This window comes from Oreochromis aureus, linkage group 7 (genome assembly GCF_013358895.1).
Source record: "Oreochromis aureus strain Israel breed Guangdong linkage group 7, ZZ_aureus, whole genome shotgun sequence".
Lineage (NCBI taxonomy): Eukaryota > Metazoa > Chordata > Actinopteri > Cichliformes > Cichlidae > Oreochromis > Oreochromis aureus.
The window spans coordinates 45,627,418-45,649,840 of record NC_052948.1 but is presented as its reverse complement, the minus strand read 5'-3'; the positions used below and the strand labels follow the sequence as shown (position 1 = coordinate 45,649,840).

Below are 22,423 nucleotides of genomic sequence, written 5' to 3'. Positions count from 1 at the left end.
ATACCTACATATGTCAGCTTGTCCAACAATACATACTCATTCTACCATTCAGAAAGTGGATTCTCATTGCATGCATTACAGACACAGTGTCAGATATATCAGGCTCCAGACATGAGAATGTTTAGCCTTAAAATAAATGCTGTCAGATAACATCAAATACCACCAAAACCAGAAGAAGTGTCAAAACCGAGGTCTGTGAAAACAATGCAAAACATTCTCTTCAGCCAAATGTGGAGCGGGGAGGGGGAAATATTATTAGTGGTATTTTCAGAAGAGAAACTGATGCAGCACCACTGAGCTGCGTGTGTCCTGTGTTAGCCAGATTTTTTTTTTAAACACTACATGTAAGTGGTAACAGGCCCAAATGCTGCAAAAATAAATGCAGGACCTCACAACCATTGTTCCCCTGCATACGCAGTACATTGTTCATCCAGAATTCCATAATTAGGGAGGAATGTCAAATTGTTTGTACTCTCTGCAAGTCTCTCCAGACATACCATAATCAAAACAAAATAAGCAACCACTTGGGGAGATTATATCTATGTTTTAGGCAAAAATCTTTCTTTCTGTGCATTTTATTTTCACTTTTGCTGCTATCCTTCCTTTCACAAGCCCATCTTTCAAATGCCCACAGGGAGACTTTCACATTGCAACAGCACGCATTTTGCCAATAGTTGATGTCTAAATGAAGTAGTTAGAAACCCATTAATCAAGTGGTGGCTAATGATGACTAAGTTGGAAGGGATGTGGTGGGAACTGAGATATGGAAGCAACGGCAAACCCACCTGCATTACCCTCTGATGTTGTTAATTAGATGTCATTATTTAGCTATTTAGCAGTCATTTTAAACAACGGGACAGTGCCAAATAGACAGCGCTTCCAGCTTAGCTGTGATTGAAAACAGCCTCGTCTCCTTGATTCATACTAACAGAAAGACCCAAACAATCCCACACACTAGGTCTACCAGCTTATGTCCCTTTCACTTGTCCTCACATGACAGTGGCAAGAAATACTGACAAAGCCTTGCCGTTTCTCTCTCTTTTTCTAGCATACCATAAAGACCCCCTGCACTGTCCGCAAAAATGTCTCACTCTACTGTGTTGAGTTTCAGTGTACCAAGAAACAAACAATCCTGCTATTGGAGGTCTGGCGCAAACCTTAATACAGCAAAATTCCAGAGATTTATTCTCCTTGCCAGCTTTTACTCATCATCTACAAACCACAATGAAGTTACCACAAAAACAAAAAAATTTGAATGCATTTATGAGCAACCTCTGTCTTCTCCTGAAGTTATGAAATCGCATAATATTCTTCTTCCTATACAGCGCTGCAAAATGCCTTGGGAATTTTGTAGCACAGGCTATTACATGCAAGTGAAATTAACGTTCTACACATTTCTTTTATGGATAATTCTTTACGAGACGATGTTTAGGCACTCATACCTGTCTCATTGGGACTCACAAGAGTGGTATTTCATTGAAGTGAATTCCTTTGCTATACGGAAAGAAAATATACTGGACCCTCCTTTTGACTCCTAATTGCCCTCGGCCTGTGTTTAGAATGTCACTCTTTCCAAACTCTCCTTCTATAATCAAGCCAGTTCAATGAAGACCACTGGAGATACAGAGTAGAAAAAGGTGGGGAGAGTTGGTGAAAACTGGATACAAGAATGAGTGGTCTGGCCCGTGTGTTTGCTACCAGGAAAGTCATCCGGTTGCGTTTGTTTTACCCTGCTTAAGTGTGGAATACTGATTGAACCAGTCCAAGGCTAGATTGGACTTGCTGCCCCCTGAGGATTTCCTGGGCCACACAGGCTGGGAGTTGAGTTACACTCAGCCTTAGCCCAAATGGTCAGGAAACAGTAGGACTAGACATAAAGAAAAGCTTTCTTCAGGGACACATGTATGGAAAGATTGGCTGTTTGATTTACTCTTGGCATTCGTGGCAATAGTGCAGAGTTGGTTTACCAAAATTACTCAATCATGTCAAAGAAAAAAAAGAAAAAAAAATTACACTCAAAATGTTGTGGTCAGTAAATGCTTTTTGGAGGATTACAGTAAAATATGTTTATTAAAAAAATACCAAAGAGAATTACCAGTGCTAAAAACACTGTATCATACAAAATGTCAAGAAAGTATTCTTACTTGTGTGGAGAGGAACGGTTGAAGCATGTCTTGGTCACGTCTGTCACATTGGGGTTGCAGCAGTCGCCAAGATCATAGAAGAAGTTTTCCCAGTTACACTCAGGGTCACATATACCATTACCCTGCTTGTGTTCAGGGCAGCGGGTTCGATATCTAGACATGCAGTCGCCTGCATCAAATCCTGTCAGCGGATGGTTGCATTCTAGGTCACACTGATCATCGCCAATTTTGCTGATGTCACAGTTAGCTAAGATCAGGCGGTTGCGTAGAGAAGAGTTGGTCACGTTGTGAATGCTAAGCTCCCAGGTTATGTTATAGGGGCTGAAGGCGTCATTAAGCTGCTGATGCTGCAGAATGATCTGGTGGTCTGACACAGTTGGCCTTGTCCTTGCATCATCCCAAATATTTACAACACGATATCGAACTTTCTTTGGTCGGCGGAAGGTCCAAAGTTGGTTGTAGTTTCGAATGACCTCAACGTTGTCGCAGACAGTTTGACCACAAGTTGGAGGCTCCAAGCTTGTGTCCAGTAATCCCTCAGCGTTTCCATTTCCACCACCATTCACAAACCCTGACCTCGCACCTCCTCTGTGCTCAGGCTGAGGAAAACTACCATCTTTTACAGTCAGCCACTTACGACCTGGGTGCTCAAATGTTTCACGAATTATCAGCTTAGGTAGATCTTGGGGGTCCTCGTGGCCTTGCATATCCCTGATGATATGCCTCTGCCCTCGGGCCTCCCTCCATAGACTCACCCTTTCCACTGCCCCCCTGTAATTATGGTTGAGTGCATTGCCCCCAATCATCAGCACTTTGCACTTTTGGGTCAAATGGCTGAAGACATCGCCAGATTGCTCTCGACTAACGGCGACCTGGGCTCCATTGACGAAGAGCTTCATGTATACGCCATCATAGGTGATTGCAATATGTGCCCATTGGTTTGGTATATAACGAGCGTTGGAGCGGATTGAGGTCACTTTGTGGGCACGGTCAGTTTTAAGGGAGAAGAAGAAGCGTGGATCGCGGTCGCCGTATTCACTATCCGCCTGGATGCCAAGCAGCCAGCCTCGGTCACTGGAGGCATAAAAGCATTTGTCGTAAAGGCCTGAAAAAAGAATGAAAAATCAGTCAATATGTTAATACCTTTATTTGCAAGAGTTAAACAAAAAGAAGGTGAACACATTAGCTAAAAGTTCGTCATCTCCTGAGGAAATGCTAGGAGCTATGCAGAAGTGGGCTTGTAGAATAACTATAACGCAGTACGTCAGTTTCATTATCAGTTTTTCCTGTGATAATATTTCAGTATTACTTTCAATATATTCACTATATTATCAGTACCTTTTGAATATTTTATGCAATATGCGTAAAAGTGTTGATTATTAAGGGGAAACAGGAAATGTAAGCAAGGTTAGTGAGCAAATATATTAATAGATTTTTTTCCAATCTAAGACCTGAATATTGGGTTGAAGTGCTTGTTTAGCTAAGAGAGAACCAATGGAAATCTCTCAGTATAGGCTTTTCATGAACACTGAGCACATTTAAAGTAGTTCATGTAAATGTCCCTTGCCAGTGGGTTAGCCAGAAAAGACTACTTTTCTGCTAAAGTCGTGTTTTTGCAGAGGCACCAAAACACCTTTTTCCTGTTTTACTTGGACTGTGTATGCCAGCTTCAGCATTGTAATGTGTTTTCACTTCTTAGGGGATCTCTGAATGCTAACTGTTTGTTTGTTTAGCACTTGTTGAGGTACATGTGTGCAGGCACACAAGTCCACATCTGTGCATACTGCATGTGTTTATTAATGCGTTTCATGACTCTGAGCATATATCCATACAGTCCCAAGTGTGCAAATATTCCAAAACCACGGGGAAATGCCTTACAAGGTCCATTTCAGCCTGTGGAAATCTACTGTATGTGTTCACAGGTGGGGATAGACCTGGACTGCACTCTTGTAATTTCTACAATTGCCAACATCATGAGCTTTTATGTAATTATATCTACCCACAAAGAGACACTCAATCCGTGATCTGAAGACCCAGCTCATATAGATATGAAGTATTCTTTACAGTTGCTGTTACGATGAGTGCTTCAAATTCCTGTAAATGCCCTTCATATTTTTCTCTGCTGCCTTTATTGTGGTGTGAAAGCTGATGATCACATCTTGGCCTCAGCTCACTTGTCAACTTGGGTGCCTTTGTTGCCCATCGATTAGGCTACCTGAGCCTCTAATAAGTGGCTGGCTAATGGTAATTGTACAGACCTCCTGCTAACTTTGACCTGTTTCTAATTAGATGCACACTGCAGTGTGCGTTCATTAACTTGGTATTTTCATGGAATAATGTTCAAGGGGTGAGGGTTGGGTTCAGCGTCAAGGTCAGTCCTTCAGTGGATGACGTTTTCAGGCTTTCCACTACACTGGAAGGAAAAAGCTTCCCATCTGCCAGCTAGAGCACTCAAGGCAAAAAAAAAAAAGGTGTGCTAAAATGCTCGTAGGGCTCCTAGTGTAAACAGCTGTCATAATTCTGCCATGGTCAATTTATCTAACATGGTATGCTTTTCCAGACCCAATATTGTGACTGCTGGGACTCGCACAAAAACACTTAGGCACACACATGCACATACTTATAAAGACATGCATATATACATTCTCATGAACAAATACACACACCCATGGCCATATGCACAGACAAAATGAAATAGTGAAGTGCACATTTGTGTTCACATATAAACACACACAAAGAGAGTGGCGTGTGCTTCAGTCAACCACTGTTTCTGTCAGCTTCAAATGCAGCCCTCCTTGCACTTGCCATTTGTCTTCTTTCGTGAAAACACACTCAGGAAAAAAGGAAAAGTACAAAAACACACGTACCCTCACAAAGAAAAATGTCACAAGGTCTTGATAAAAAGCAGGGAGGAAGGGAACATTAAAGACTCTGTTTACTTTTGAACTGTTTTTGCTCTAAAAGGTCAAAGAAAGGCACTTTCATAGTCATACCTAAGTGACCACCAGCTATTTCCCCATGCAGACAATGGAAAATTCCAATGACATTTTAAAACAAACAAGGATATCATTCATAAAAATATCATTGCACTTTAAAACACTTACCTTTGGAGTTTTTGGCATAGCTTTCAAGTCTCACTCCAAATTAATTCAGCTAAATAATTTGCAGTCATTTGTAATTTGGGGTATTCAACAAACCCTTTTCCAAACTGCCATTCAGCCACAATAAGGCGGTGCATAGCTAATAATGCTTGAGACTGATAAGAAGTTTAAACCTCTAGTTGAGGTAACGATTGCTAAGAAGAAGTGTTAGACTCTGAGCTTAACCCTTCTTTAAGCATCAACCTCTTTGTGGGTAACTAGCTGTGATCATACACAGTAATGTGCAAAAGTCTTGTGCCACACCTTATTGTCTAATATGTTGCTAGGGAAATAGTTGCTGTGATTTATTGAAATATGTGCAAATATACATAGAGTACTACAGTGCATGAGTCAAAAACAGAGTCTGCGCAATTTTACCAAACTTGAAGGTAATCTTCAACCTCAATAACCAGCGCAGACTCTCATAGACAAGCTTTCTTGTCACTTCTGTGGGCAGATCTTCAAAGCTCTTCTTTGGATGTTGGCTGCCTCTGTTACTGTTTTCTGTCTCTGTCAGAATGATCCCACACTGCTTCAGTAATGTTGAGGTCCAAGCTCTGTGTAGGCCAATCCATGACTGATAAAGGTATGCGTTACTGCATTGGCAGTGTGTTTGTGATCATTGTCATGCTGAAAAAAAGGATCCGATTATTTCCAGATGATATTGCATGGTGGATCAAAACCTGATAGGACTTCTCTGTGTTCATAACATCCTCACCTTTGACAATATCCAAACACCACTTGCTGAAATGCGAAAAAAAAAAAAAATCACATTTGGATTCGTCACTCCATTAAGATCTGTTGCCACTGATTTTCAGTCCAATTCTTCTGTAATTCGGCATACCTCAGCCTTTTTTCCCTGTTTTAGTTCCTTGAGAATGGCTTCTTATCAGCCAACCTTCCACTGAGAACATTTCTTCTAAGGCTTCAGTGAACAATAGATGGATAACCTGAAGGGACAGAGGCATCTCTCAGGTGTGTCAGGTCTCTGTTCAGTTTCTTCCTATTTTTTAACGACATAACTTTTAGATTCTGTTCATTGTTGTAGACAGTTTTTTAGACCTGCCATTTCTTCCTCCATTTGTCTAGTGTCTCAAATTTTTTAAGGACACACTGTACACCATACCAAGATATGCCAAGTTTTCAGCTACTCTCTCTTTAGCAATCACTGTGTTTTATGTCAAGTTACTATTTACAAAGTGCCTAAAGATGTGATTCGTAGTTCTTTGCTCAGCTGTCTATTATCTGCAGGCACAATATTGGTTCATAGCTCTAGTTAGGTGTCTTTTTATGTATGCATGATGCATAGCTTAGGGTTAATGAATAAACAAACAAAAAGACATTCTTATTCAAATGATCAACTACAAGGACTGGACTGAAAATTAGTGCAAAAGCAGCCAATGGCCAAAGAAAAACTGTGAAAGGGCTTCAGAAAGCCTGGAGAACTATTGCTCAAGACAGCTTGAAAGATTCACAGGAAAGTCTGGCACCTTGGATGCAAAATATAGGGAAATAAGAGGAAGCTTGAAGGTTTTGCACAGTACTGTATCACACTTTAATTAATAAACCAATAAGATACTTTTTCTAAGTAGCCATGAAAAAAAAACCTTAAACAAACTTAGTTTATGAGCATGATATCTATTGTGTATCGTCCTACAATGAGGAGATACATCTGTTATCAACTTAATTATCTGCCAACGACTGCACATAATCGTCTCCAGCAGGTTATGAAGAGAGCCTGCACTCCTCTTGTGATTTATTTTCCTCTTTCTTTGATCCGGGAAAACCCAACATGACCTGGATACATGGGCTAATCGGGCACAACAAATTTGGATAACATTCGGACGCAGAACTTGATGTTCTGATTGTGTGCTTAGAAAGGTATGTGTGTTTGTGAGTGGTGCTCTGTAACAGTTCAAATGCTAAACCTGGGATTAATTCTGACCACATGTAACTGTCAAATGTGACTCAGAGGAGTCTTCTGATTGGTTTTAAGGGGTTGAAAACTATTCAAATGTGTATTTACAAAGGTTTTATTTGATTGCATAGATACTATGAAACTATAGCTTGAATAGTTCCTTTATCATAAAAAATAGTTAATAAAAAAAGCCAGTCTACAAATATGGTCTGCAAAAACTGATAAACCTCTTTAAAGGCTGATATTTTAATATTTTGCCAAACCAGAAAATCTATAAATATAATAAAAGTAACTTGAAGCTAAGTCAGTCATACTGAGTGCATTAAGGGAAGACAGTTTTCTTTTATCTATTTTTTCTTAATGAAGGTATTTTGGACAGAATCCCATTCAGAATAATCTTATGAGGCCAGACGAAAGAAACTCTTACCCCAACTGGTCAAAGGGTCTCAAGTAACATCCTATATTTCACAGTTGAGACTGCGCTCACTCTAACTAGTCAGTTGCACAGAAAAGAGCATCCTGTAAGAAACGTATAAAAATGGGGGGGGGGGGGGTTGCAATTGTGGCAGTCAAAAACAAGACAATAAAAAACAACACTGTGCTTAGATCAAAACATGGGGATGGAGCATTTTAGGGGCACAAGGATTTTGAGGTCTCAATTGGTTTTAAAAGATTAGGCTCAGTTGAAATTGTTAGACTGTCATATTTGTTGTCTTTAGGTCCAATCTCTGGCTCACTGATGGAAGGAAATCTTAAAACTGAATACACAAGATTATACAGGAATAGTAATCTCTAGAAGGCAGTGGTAGGTGGGGGGCTGGGCACAACAACAACAACAACACCTGTACAAAATGATGAGATCCCATACCACATCTGCAAGAACTATAACGTTCATTTTTGTCAGAATTGTGTACGAGATGTGTTTATTTAACTCTGTGGTCAATATGGAGGCCGCCCTTTGTGCTATTGCTTTACTGGATTGCATTATATTGCACAGATGTTCCTGTTATCATGTCCATCCTCTATAAAAAATCAGGAGTCACTCAGGTCACAACAGACCCTCTTACCCCCCTCTCCTCTAGATTAAGACTCTTACAAGGAACTGGCTTTCCAGAGCATGTTCCTGCCAACTGGCTAGGGTTAGCTACTGTATGTGAATACAAGCAGGCAGAAGTGATTTTTTTATTATTATTTTATTTTGTGTGTGTGTGTGTGTGTGTGTGTGTGTGTGTGTGTGTGTGTGTGTGTGTGTGTGTGTGTGTGTGTGTGTGTGTGTGTGTGTGTGTGTGTGTGTGTGTGTTGCCAGGGTTTTTGTTTTCTGGGGGTTTCTTTTGGAGGGCGAGGTGTTTGTTTGATTGTTTTTGTTTGTTTTGGATAGATAGATTAGGACACATACGACAACAACGGAGCAAGAAAGCAAGTAAATGTATTGGTACCGTTTAGTAAAGTCCCTTAGACGTGTGGACTTGGAGTAAGCTGAGGAGGACTGAGTTCAATTCAGTTCAGTTCAGTTCAGTTCAAAGGAAGCCATCTGCACAAGTACTGTGGCAGACAACGAGTTGCTACGCTCCCTATCGGCAAAGAAAAGAAATAAAAGAAAAAAGATATCCGATCCTGTAATGCACAAAAGCTCAGTTGGTCACAACCAACAGCGCCGTTTAAACGCCTTTTCAGTGCTTCTTTACGCACGGCTCGAGAACAGGCGGGAACGAGAAAAAAAAGCGCACAGATGACACAGTGCTTTCCTCTGACGGCTGGGTCTTACTGAAGTGACTGTGTACCCAGCTATGCTCTGTCGCTGGATAGAGAGATGCATCATCACTATCTGATTGTGCCTTAAATTAGAAACTCGCCGATGATGACGACGATGATTTCGCAGAAGTATCTGCGTTTTGGTGACACAGTGCACAACACCATGAAAGCACACCACATAAACATAAGCAAACATAAGCATCACATTTTCGCTCAAGAAGGGGGGAAACCCTGGATCCCTCAGTCCTGTCTCGTAACTCCGGTAGCCAATCCAAAGGTGTCGATTTGGAGGGGCCGGGTGGGGAGGGGGACACACAAATACACTCACACACGCGCGCGCACAAGCTTGCGGCTTGAGCTGCGAGCTTTGAGCGCCTCCACATACATCGAGTCTCTCCCGTTTTGTGCCTGACGTGACGTGCTCCCTCCCAAACTTTTGGCCATTACATCATAGCTTTAAAATAGCCAAGTCGGTTGAGAGATTACATTTTACGCGCAGTGACATCAGCTGCCGGTCAAATGATGCAGTAACCTATATCTGCTGCTATTAATCCCCACTTACATTTCATGATTTACAATTCTTATTACTCACGTACGCGAACATTACAAAGTGGTAAAACAGAGGGGGGGGGGAAACACATTTGCGTTATAAAATTATACTGCAGCGATCATACCGCTGTAAGGTGGCAATCTTAAATATGATCAAAATCTTCAGTGACCCTATAGTTGCACTACCTAAAATATCCGCTGTACTTTTTAGAGCATTACATCATTGTCTAGTCTGATAGATGAACTCATTTTCAACTCGCTGAAATTGCATGTTGCTTTGTTAAATGGACTGGGATAAAACGCTGAAGGTTTGCATGTTTATCTTCCATTCTTTCTTCAGTTTGAAGTTTAACTAATAAAAGGAGTTGTGCAGATGATAGGATAGAGGATGTAGTATAAAGTAGCCTACCTGCGATCACTGTAGGCGATCGTTGACCTCCCTCCGGTTTGATCCACATCTCCAGAGTGAAATTGCCTCTGGGTATCTCCACGCCAGGCTTCAGCCGTAGCTGATCTCCCCTGCCGGTAAAATAGACAGCTTTCCCTCGGTCTGGTGAGTTTCCCTCCGCTTGAGAGGAGCGCCGGCGCTGCCGAAGCACCCGTCGCTCCAAGCCGGGCAAAGAGCGTTTGCCCCGGGGCAGACGTGTGGCACAAGCCCCTGGGATGGTGGCTTTCGCCTCCCTAATGCGCACCAACTCCCTCTTGGATCTCCCCTTTTTCCGGACTATCCCGCACTCTGATCCAAAACACAAGATGAGAATCACCAGGCAAGACACCCAGGGTGATGTCCAAAGTTTCATTTTTCGGGAGAAGAAATGGCAAAAAATTAAAAAAATAAAATAAAATAAAATATGAGGAAAAAATAATAAAAGAAACAGTGGAATAACTACAAAAAATATGTCCACAATGTTCTTCTCTTTGGGATCCTCTCGAGTTTTTCCTTCTCCCTTTTTACAGCGGTAGAATGTCAAACCGTAGAAACTGTCTAAATAAACCCATAAAGCTATGCTGTTTTTCCCTCTTTATAATGCTAAGCCACGACCCCCTCTCTTAAGCAAAACTACTCTGGAGACATTCAGGGGACACAGGAATATTTCATTCATGTATGTGTTCCACGGTGCCTTTTCAATGGGTCCCATTTAGCCAAAGGGATGACTAATAAGTAATCAATCAAGAGGGGGGTCCGGCCGATGCCCCCCGCATCCCCCTTTGGACGGTAGGAGTTACTTGCAGAAATCCACAGTTGTCCGCCAAGCTCTTGTCACACCTTTTTGTTGTTTCCTTCCCTACCCGTAAAAGAGAATAAGTAATGGCACATAGCCTATTAAATTCCAAAGGAAAGTGACAGCAAACCGACCTCTCATATTTATTACAGAAAACAAGAGGTGAGATGTCATTAAAAAAAAAAAAAAAAAAAAAAAAAAAAATCCAAAACTTCCCTTTTCCTGTGTGCCTGTATAAAAAGTTGAAATGTACTATAATATCTAGTTAGGCAGAAGAGAGACACGGGGACAGAGAGCTGCACAAGTAACCATCGCGGTCCTCATTGATTGCCTGAAGCAGATACACTTGGGGGAGTCGGAGCTCGTTGTCAGCTTTAGAGGACTTCCAAAGTCTTTTAAAGAACAGGTCATGTTTCAAATGTTCAGGGGCTGTGTGCGCGCGCGTGTGTGTTTGTGTGCTTTTTTTCATAGTGGGAAGTCACACAGGTAGGCAACTCTCACTGAGGGTAATTCTCTCTATGGCACATAGTGAAAGGATGATGTTTTCGCTGTTTGGAAGGCGTATATGTATCCCTCTAGTGGTTACAGTTTAAACAATCCAGCACTCTACGAGTCCACAGCACAGGACCTCAACCAAGCACTATGAAGTCATAAAAAACGAGTTCAGTCTGTGTCGTTCTCCCTCCACTTCCCAAGCTGAAATAGTCCTCAGTGTAAATATTATTTACATTGCAGGAGTTAAGTTATTTATTTTGCAACAAGCCAAACAATATCTGGAACTGGTAGAGAACAAAAAGTACCGCTACTCACTGTCCTCTGGGAAAGTCCTCAGTTTTAAGTGAAGGATAATGTACTTTATGAAAGGTAATTGTCCTGTACTGTCAAAGTCATGTTTCCCATTAAGGCAATTTCCAAATGAAGTAAGCAGTAGATCAGAGAAGTAATGGGAGAACAATGGCAGCTTCAATCTCATATTTACTTAACTTAATTTGATAGATTATATGTTGATTCTTTTTTTTATTTAAAAGCCTCAGAGTAATGCTTTTAAACAAGCAAAAAAAAAGAGTCTAAAATAGCTTGTTTATGAAACCTAGCCAACTCTATTAAACTCAGTCTGTGTTTATCCTACATTATATTTACCACACAAGGACGATTATTTTTTCAAAGTAACGTGAAAAGGGTAAAGAAAATGTAAGAGATTTGCAAGTTTCAGGTTGACTCACACTTAGTAGTGTTTACTGATCGTCACTTTTGATGGATGTGAATTTGAAAACCACATACTCAACTAAAAATGTCTAAGCCTTTAAGACCAAGGACAAAGGAGTCATGAGTTTCAAGCTGCCGAGTGAAATGAAAACAGTCTTTTGGTCAGTGTTACTGTTACTCTGATGATAGTTTGACACACAGAAAAGAGAAGGCCTTTACCTTTAGTGGTTTTCCATAGAAATGGAGAGCTGGAATGTCAGTGTTTCCCTCTATGTTTTCCTCCAGTTGTTTGTTGTAAATGTGTGTTTAGACAGCCAAAACTTACCACCTGCCATAAAGAGAAGACAGTGTAAACACTAAATATTTGCTTTCTTTTTCATATGGCATTGTGACTTTGTTCGCATATTTCCTTTTGTGTCTTGACCAGGTTCTCGCTGAAAAAGGTGTTTAAAAGTTGCTGTAAGTACTGTAGAGTTTTGCATGGATCTTTTTTTTCATTTAATTTTATTTGTTTTTCCTTTTGTGGAAGACAGCAGGCAACTTTGTGATCAAACCCTGATTGTTAACACAATCAATTGTTGTGCTTGTGAGCCAACTTTTCCTTGTACGTGAGATTGTATGTCTGAAACACTTTCAGACATAAGAGCTTAGGGGAGTTGTTTTTGGAATGCAGTTTGTGCAACTTGTATCCATTTAGTGAGCAAAATGCAAGTTTAGAGTTATGTTCAATCTACTTTTTTCATAAAATATGGGTCGTATCAGGTGCTAATACAGCAGGAAAATTGAAATGAAAACCTACTAAGGTATATCCAGTCACACGATGAAAGACTTCTCCAGTCCTGTAATTACATTCTTCACTTCTTCCCTCCCCAGATCAGACCGTCACTCTCTCTTTTCCTGTCTCTTCTGCTTCACTTTTGAAGGAAAACGACAGCTGAAGAAAAGATGGCATAATATCTCCCAGTCAGCATCCTTTCAGGTTGGTACACCATGTTCAGACTGCAAGGATTTGGAGATGGTGGGGGTGAGGAGGAGGAGGAGGGGGGGTGACCTTTATGTGTGAAACATGCTCACATAAAGGTCATTCACCATTGCTGTGTTATGCAAGGAGATTGAATTGAACTGTTTTAGTATAGTCTTGCACCAACCGTCCGAACCCTCGGGGAACGAACGAATCATCGTGCTCAAAGTTCAAACCGTGTGCCTTCTTGCCCCATTTGTCAGTAATGGAGCATCATAATAGCTTTTCTTTTCAAAAACAGGCCGATTCCAAGTTATTCCAGGATTTGATGGTGCAGGAAGGAAGCACAGTGCCCTGTGTTAGATAATGTCACAGTACCCTCCACCAAAATCTGAGTTAGATCATAAAGCAGCGTAACGTCAAGTTCAGAAAGTCATCAAGGTTCATGTGAGTGGACAAACACAAACCTGTGACTGTGTCATGGCTAACAGACAAAAGAAAAGAAATAAAAGTGTGTTTCATATACATATAAAGTGATCAAAATAGATAACTAATATATTTTAAGCTTAAAGTTAAAAAGTTGTAACTGTAACGGTCTATTTTTTTATAATTTGTTTTCTTAGTACAGCACATCGTATAATCATGGCGTATAAGGGTGAAGACAATCCCACCATTGCAATTTTTATAAAGACATAGGCCAAGAAAAGCTTTTGTAGTAAGGATAAGGGACATCAGGATTACTTGGCTTCAATATCTAAATAACCCTCCACCACTCACTTGTAACCATGAGAGATTACATCAGTGAGGTCTCAACACAAATGGACATTAAGTCAGTTTTCAATAAAAAATATCTGCATGTGTGCAACAGCCATTTAAATGTTGTTTTCACTACAGTCACAAGAATACTGAAACTTCAGCCTTTGCTTCTCGTCCTCCATTGGTGATGCGACCATTGCTGTCCTCCCATCTATTCCGCATAAAGAAAAGTGTTTGCAGTTTTGGACAATAATCCCGTATGTCCTGCTACACATAGTACGTGACCACGGAGAAATGCGAGTCCAACAGGAGGGGAAAAAAACACATTGTCCTATAATCCATTAATGCATCCGGCTTAATCTGTTACTGTGGCTGTTCTAAAGTGCAAACCTAAATGCTTTTGCCTCATTTTTGTGGATGATCTGTAGAATGAAATGATATACACTCGAGTGTCAACAGTGTTAACACATAAAGGAATAATACAGATTAGGTTTGTAGTAAATATGAGGGGGTGGGGACAATTCTGAAAGGTTGAGAGATGTGAAAAGAAAAGCTCCACCGACAACAGGATTTCATAATAGTGCCAGAACCTGGTAAGGTGGTTTCTTTTTCTAAATATAATGCTGCTACAGAATACCCATTAAAGCCTTTAAGAGTTTAATCCAGTGATACCTACAAACACATACCAGGCCAGATATTCAGTCAGCGATTGCATGAAAACTGGCACGCACACATTTTCAGGTTAAAAAAGAAAGAAAAGAAAGAAACAGAAACAGTTCTGGTTTGTTACTTTTAGAAAGAATATTGCAAAGACAACAGACAATTTAAAAGTGATTTATGTGATTATTTAATCTCTTTTTATGCCTATGACAGCTGTAAGTTATATGTATGCACGGACAGCAAGTTTAGCTGGACACTGGTAATATTATATATGGACACAAAAATTAAAGACTGAGAGCATGTTGACAGTCAAAAATAATCAGAATATGGGCATACTCATGTGAAATGTTATTCATAGTGAGGACAGGTCAGATTACTGCTTCGTATGATACATAAAATCAATACACTGGAATACTTTGTGGATGAAGAGTGAAATGTCAATAGTTGTGTGTTTAAGTCTGTTACGGGTTCGAAATTGAGGATGAGAGTAAAACAATGACAGTCCAGAAGAGGTGGTTCAAACAATTGACTTTAATGAATGCATCATGAGCGTGGAGAGGTGCAAACTGCAAAACAGTTGTACACCTCTACCCAAAATACACTCTAGATTGCTTTTATAACATCAGGGTATTGTAACGCCCCTTCTTGCGTTTACAAGCACATAATTTGCATGTACAGAACATTCATGTATTTTAAGAATTAAATGCAAACACAGAGGTTCCTCCTTGTGGCATACTCTTCCGAATATGGTGATGACCTAAGGCCTTTGAGGTCACCATGGGCTGGACATCCTTACGTCACCTGTAACTAAGCAAACTCAAATACCACAAGAAGCTGAATACATTCAGGCCTTTGCTCAGCTACTATTTTACTGTAACAATATACTCAGCATATGAGTTATGATACATATATTTAACTCAATCATTTTAAAGTAGTTATAACTGCACCTGTAATAAACATGTTAATATTTGATTATGATAACCCCTATAATGTAAATTATAACATAATGCCAGCAGCTTCAATAAACACTTTGATGAAATGATAATTCCTGCAATGATAAGATGATGGTTATGTAAAATCATCCCTGTAATTCCACAAGTCACATCAGCTGAGGACAGCAAATCAAACCGCCCCATGCCACACCACAGGTCACCATACATCACAGTGTACAGTCAAAAAATAACTCAGGCACATGATTGGGAGCTTGTTTTATATCTTTAATTTAATGATAGCTTCTGGGAGGACTTGCATCCCTCTCCTGTGACACATTACATCCTTGCTAGTCTCCCATGCTGTTCCTACGTCCTGCCTTATCGAAGTGAAAGATAATTTATAAGTCATACCTTCCAGGTATAGAGCAACAGAAAGTGGCAGGAAGACAGGATGTGACCATAGACTGTATATAAAACAATTTAACAACGTCAGAGACTGAAAAGCAAAGTCAGTGTAGAAAAACCTTAAACCACCGTTCTTTTAAATGGCGAGGAGAGGACGACTTGTCAGCTGCAAAAATAAGCCCAGTTACATCAAAGTTCATGAAAACATGAGTGTAACATGAGCTCTAGATACAATAATAGATATCTTAATATAGTGTGTTCATTTCATAAACTATGATCAAACTTAGAGTAGAGGAAACGTAAAGCAAGGAATGCTTAAGGGCAAAGCTACTTTGTAGCTAGTAAAATTTTAATCTATTCATATATATAAAGAAACTTCTACACATAAATTGGATGAGTGTGTTGGCAAAGGACAGGAATTTTAGTATTTGAAAGAATATTTTTTTCTGTTTATAGTTCATGTTGAAATGACTAATCATATTTGAGCATGCTTTGTTTACAAGCTGGTGAAGAGTCAGAGTGGAGAGTGAAAAGGGATTTACTGAAATGCAATGTTGAAGCCATGGGCTCATCATACTGATTTTATTTCCGCTAAGCAGTTTGGAGTTGAACCATCAGCTTTAACCACAGGAACACTCACAAACCTACATACTTTTTTCATCCTGCAGCACGCAAACACATACTCAAGAGAAGTCCATACATACATCTGTGTTTATTTAAAAAGTAGCACCTCATTAAAGCTAACCAAGCTAACAGGTAAAAAATTTAAATTTTTCAACTTCTTCTGCTTTTTCGCACAAAATAATAAAAGAATAGTGATGTAGGTAAAACTACAGGATTCTGGTGGAGGTAACCACTGCATTGTGCTCTTTTTTCTTTTCTTTGTTTAAAGCTATAAGTTAGCTTATATAGAGTTCTAATTCATTAGCTAACACGTCCAAGATTGGTTAGCAGCCTGCATTCGTAAACTGTCCTAGTACAATTTGGAGACACACAGGTAATCAATTGTAAAATAAAATGGAATTTAACTCCCCAAAATCTAAATACAAACTTACTGGCTGATCTGTATTACACAGCAAACCATAATATTTTTTAGATAACTGATTTTAAAATGCTCCAAAATGGCTACAACAGCACAGTGAGGAGGTTCAGTCTAGTAACTAAAATGTAACTAGTGAATTCTGTCAATCAACATGGCCACACCCCTAGCTCAGTTATTCAGGTACATGAAATATGGTATGAAGTGGGAAATAATCCATACAGGCCAAAAACATTTTGTACCAGGCTATAAATTTGCTTTATAATGCTCTAAAGTTGATCATTTTAACACAGGCGTCTATGGAGCCAGCCTCAAATAGCACCTAGAGGAATTGCAGTTTATGCCGCTTCCACATTACTGGCTTACTTTTCAGCTCTGGGGGTTGCCCCTTGGTCTGAATAATATGGCTTAAACTTATTGAAGATTGAACTGTGGCTTTATAGATGGATATTTTGTCCCTCTTGAGACGGAAGCATTTTTTTTAAAAAGTTGTATAATACCTGGAAAAATTGTTTAACAGGATTTTTAAGGAAATGCAGAATTGTACTGAACACTTTTATAGCCTCCATACATAAATGTGCACTGGCAGTGTGTTCCTCATCTTCACATCCTGGATTTTAGCCACTGTTGTGAGCTGTGTGGTAAACAATAACCCATTATAGGTCCCCGATGGCAACCAAGGCTTGCCCTTGGTTTAACTCTACTGCTTGTGGGGGGAAAATTATATGTGCAGGGGTGCAGAGTACGGCACAGTCAGCACACCATCGCTTACCACTACTACTGCCCCTCCGTCTAGACTTTAGAGCACGTCCATATGGAGATGATTAAAAAGCTCATTAGCCTGCCTACTTGAAATACAGTTGCAGTGACGCTTGTCCATAAAAACACAAAGCAGACCGGTTTCTGCAGCGGTATTAACCAGGTTGAGGCATCAAGTCCCCAGGACTGACAACAATTTGGCGCAAAACCCCTGTTCACCAAATGATGACTGAAACTGAATGCGTTCCAAGAAAGGAATAAGGAAAGAAATTATTTCTTGGAAGACTTCTAGAACTATTTGCTTGAGGTAGTCTGAGCCATCTGGGTGAGGAAGACTGGAAAAATGTCTGGTAAGGTGAATGGGATATGGCCCATTAGAAGAAAAATGGCTTGGTCTTATTAAAAACATTTAGGGCGACCGAAGACTTGCTTTAAAGGCAAGCAGAGATTTGTGGAGAGTGCAAAAACTAAATCCGTGCAACACCCATTCCCTGTTTCTCACTAGTGAATTTGGAGCATGAGATTTAAAAGATTCGCTGGACCAAAAGTCAGATGCTCCGTGCTTTGCAAGAAAAGGGAAGTGCGTATGCATTCATGGCCACTCGTGGTGTAGCGCACGTTATAGAAATTTGTTTTTAACACTGTACCATCAAGAAGGTGTTCCAACAGGCTTGGATCAGGCTGATCAGGAAACCTCATGTAACGACATCTTGTATTGTGAACATGTACATTTGTGTATCAGTTTATGTTACTAACTATGAAAATAAATTTGCTACAGTCAGTAATTTCAGTAACGTAAATGTTGCTTATTAATGAGTTCTTTAAAGTTTAACAGAGATTTTGTGTTAGCAACTGATTTCTATTCACAACCCACAAATTGTTATTTATTTTTTAGCAAGCAGGCTGTAGGTGAAAGCTGGGGGTTGTGGAACTTTGATAAACCCAATGTCCCTTTCCGGCACCAACCAACCAACAGGGAAGTCATAAAAACTCTTTTTAACTCTTTAGAGACCGAGAAGGTAAAGGTAAAGATCAGAAGTTATATTAGGTGAACAGAAATAAATTAAATGCTATTCTGTATCTACGTTGCTGTGTAGACTGGCACTTAATAGCTGCAAGAACAGTTGTAAAAATATTGAAAAGTTAGATATAACATTATTTTTTTTTACACAAATAACACTGTTAATATTCCACTTCAGCATTCTGAAAACACAGAATAACTGTGTGCACTTGCTGATTGACTACATACAACTGTTTTGCAGTACCCTATTGCTCTGCAATTAGAAAAGCAAACAACTGGGATATTTGCATGAGCTGTACATGCAAGAGTGACTAAGACTGAAGCCTGTCACAAAAAGGACGAGTTCTACTAAAGAATGAACAAAGTCAATATTCTTTCAAGTATCCTCTGTGAGCACTTTACAAGTTTCAAGTTTCACAGCTATGAAAGTTTTCGCTTTAGTAATAGAACCAAGCCTCATTGCTAAACATCTTTGAGGTTTTGTGTTTCATTGGCGGGGCAATATTTGCACTAACATGAACAATAAACGGAATAACTTTGTTCACAATGTTCAGAAAGCACAGAGGTGCATGGAGAGGTCCCAGTAGTGTCATGGCCTTTTGCATGTAGCACACTATGGTTTATCTGAATGACTGTCTTTGAATGGACTGTGGCTGAACGGAAATAGCTTCATTGAGAGCCTGGAAGCATGTTAAATACAAAGCTTGAACAAATATTTTGTGTGTCAGTGTAAATGCGCTAACACCAGTTAACTTCACATTTACGTGCTAAACAGTATACATCCTGCTCTTTGTTTGAATGGCAACTTTTCAAAGCGTTCTTGACTTACATCAGGTGTTTTTGGTTGGTCGGCTGGTGCGGTGAAACCGAGTTAGGACGTTTTAAAGGTGTAGACATTAACAAGGAGGCAAAAGAGCAGGAAACAAAATAAGCGGGACTTTGTAAAGAACATACTTTATGGTCTTTGTGTAATTTGTAATTAGTGTGCTTTGTTGCAAACATCACTGATGTAATGCAAGTACTGGTCCGCTAAGAAAGGAAACTTAATGTCTTCAATGAAATGTGCTCAGTACAATGCAAAAAGTCTGTAAGGAGAAAAACACACGCTGCAGAATAAGTCAGCAGCACATAATGCTACATCGAGATGAGCAAACAATAGGCACGTGCTGATTTGGAGTCAACAATGCAACACTGCACCTTAATGTGTCTGGGCCAAACAATGCAAAAGCCGATTATGCAAATTGGGGTTATCGAGGGCACTGCAATGTAACAATGGCACCAAGTTGATTGGGCTGTGTGCACGTACACTACCCATCCCCATGGGTTTATTTTTTTCCCCATAGATGCCCTTCCTAAACCCCCTACCCTGTGGTCTCTTTTGTGAGGCCTCATTAGAGACCCCTGTCAATTGGAAGGACAAGGGTCATGGCACAGGATCAGATTGATCGATACCCCCCAGCATGATCAATCAAGTTGTCTTTTGGTTTCCACCAATAAGATACCAGTTTCTACCAAAACAAAGGGGAGAGAGGGAAAAAGAATGCCAGAAAGAATTAGGAGCATTAAGAATAGGCAGAATGTAAACAAGCCTGCCTGGCTGAACAGAATCCAGAAGCCTCCTTTTTGTCCCCTCAATTTAGAATGACATTGTCGAGGACAATGTCATTAATGAGTGGCGCCACTCATTGATGAGTGGCCTGCGTCATCATGATGCACCTGTAATGCCCTTGGGTCTTTCTGTGTTTGCTCTAGATTTGCAACACTTTGTGGGAGATTTAGATCAGTGGCTGCACAGTGATCCATTTCCTATGAAATAACAATCGCACGCACACAGACAATGGCTGTCTTCATCTTCTTTAGTGGCAGGAACATTTTTTGAGCTAATATTAGGTTAATAGTGGTACACATTTGTCTTTAATGATTACTATGGAAAAATTCCACTTTTTTCTACTTCCATTTAATTATAAATCACCTCATTCCACATTTCTAAATTACAAGTCGCAAGCAGCCTTTTAGCATTTGCAGAGTTAAGAAAATTGAAATGATCCATTAGCTTTGATTATCAAACAGTCTTAACAAATGGGCTGGGTTTCTTTAAGAATCCTTTCAAATTAAAATTGCCCAGTGTGTATTTTCAGTAGAGTGCTGCTTACGAGCCAAGGAATTATTCTCCCTAAGGAATAATTCCAGCCACCAAGGAGTTACAAATCATGGAAATGCAATGATGGAATATAGAAGGGAAAGGTGATTAGTGCTAAATCATTAAAAACATACTTTCTTTACCTCAGTTCCCGAGCAACACTTTGCATGACATTAGCTGGCCAAGAGCCAGGCATAAAGGGCGTGCCGTAATGGGCGATTCTGAGGTGAAAGATAATTCTTTTAAAGCTAGCAGCTATACAACACAGTCATGACACGCAGCATCAAAATGGATTTAGGTTTGCACGAACATACTACAGCTTAAAAACAAGAAAAACAAAAGAAGTCTTGAGTCACATGTCGTTTCTTTATATTTTACTGGGAAATGAGATTTAGGTAAGCAGATGCAGTGATTTATTGAAATGTGTTTAAACATACATGGAAAGAGACTACATGGGGTAAAAACAAAGATTATACAATTCTAAAGACATAAAAAACCAAAATTTTCAACATAGCCTGAACTCCGTTTGGGAAGCTTTCTTCAGGAATACAGTACAGAGTTCCTGATTTTTTTTTTTTTAAATATATCTATATCTCTATATCTATCTATATCTATCTATAGATATAGATCTCTCTCTCCCTCTCTCTCTCTCTGTATATATATATCTATATCTATATCTATAGTTTATTTTCCTTCCAGACTTGATTGTATTTTTTTAAGTCCTCTTGAGCAATACTTCTCCAGGCTCTTTGAAGGTCTTAAAGTTTTTCTTTGGACATAGGCTGCCTTTTTTTTTTTCCACTCATTTTCAGTCCAGTCCTTGTACCTGACCATTTTTAGAGAAATATTTTTTTGTCCGTTTAGCCACTTAATTCTGACCTATAAATCAATCAAACAGAAAAGGCACTGAACTCAAGACATGAACCAGTGTTGTGTCCACACATAATGGAAATCTGAGCAAGCAACCAATTTAAATTGTATCTTTAGACCCTTTGGTACTGGTAGCCTGTCACAGAAAAACACAATTTGTTTAGGTGAATCTACAAAAAACGTCCAAGATAACAGTTCAGTGGGCTCAAAATAGTAATTTTGCACCAACAAGATGATTCCCAAAGAGCTATTACCTGAAAACTTTGGTATATCTCACTATGGTGTGTAGTGTGTCATTAAAAAAAGCGGAGGGAACTGGACAAGTAGAGGGCAAAAAGGGAAGGAGGAAGGAAATAGTATTTCATGACAAATTAAAATCTGACAGTATTTTTCTGCATTCCCAATATGGACATGATCCTCAAACCACGACAGTCGCCACCATGTTTTACAGATGGCTGTAGACACTGTCTCTCCAGACCACCTCCGTACATACTAACGACAGTTTGAAGCACAAATTTCAAATTTGCTTTCATCACTCTATAAAATCTGTGGTCAATGACTTTCAGTCCAGTTCTTGTGTAATTTGCCATTTATCAGTGTTTCTTTTTTGTAAAGAATGGCTTCTTGGCAGCCATCCTTTCACTTACACTATTTCTGATGAGGCTTTCGTGAATAGTAGGGTCAGCTGTATCTGAAGACAATCTCAGGACAAAAACCAACCCCCCAGGCTGCAGGAGACTTGGGGTGGGTGAATGACCTAAATAAATATTTTAATAGGTTTGATCAACCACCCACCCCTCCTACAGCATCATCCCCCCTGCTGCAATCTCCTTCATCTTCAGGGACTGCCTGTCCTTCATCTCAGGACTTCACACCTCTCAGCTTCACACCTCCCAGCTCCCAGTCATTACACCCACCCCCGGCTTCTGTGGACTCCAACATACACCC

The 22,423-nt window shown here is 39.8% G+C and overlaps 1 protein-coding gene across 1 annotated transcript in view; it reads right to left on the bottom strand.

The window, feature by feature from the left end:
- Window positions 1-10,303, bottom strand: part of pappaa (pregnancy-associated plasma protein A, pappalysin 1a) — a 94,035-nt gene extending 83,732 nt beyond the window's left edge. The window contains exons 1-2 of the mRNA XM_039615829.1: window positions 9,913-10,303; window positions 2,145-3,249 (exon numbers count right to left, since the gene is read on the bottom strand). Of these exons, the coding sequence (XP_039471763.1) occupies window positions 2,145-3,249; window positions 9,913-10,303 (1,496 nt within the window). The remainder of the gene's footprint in view (window positions 1-2,144; window positions 3,250-9,912) is intronic.
- Window positions 10,304-22,423: the final 12,120 nt, after the last annotated feature.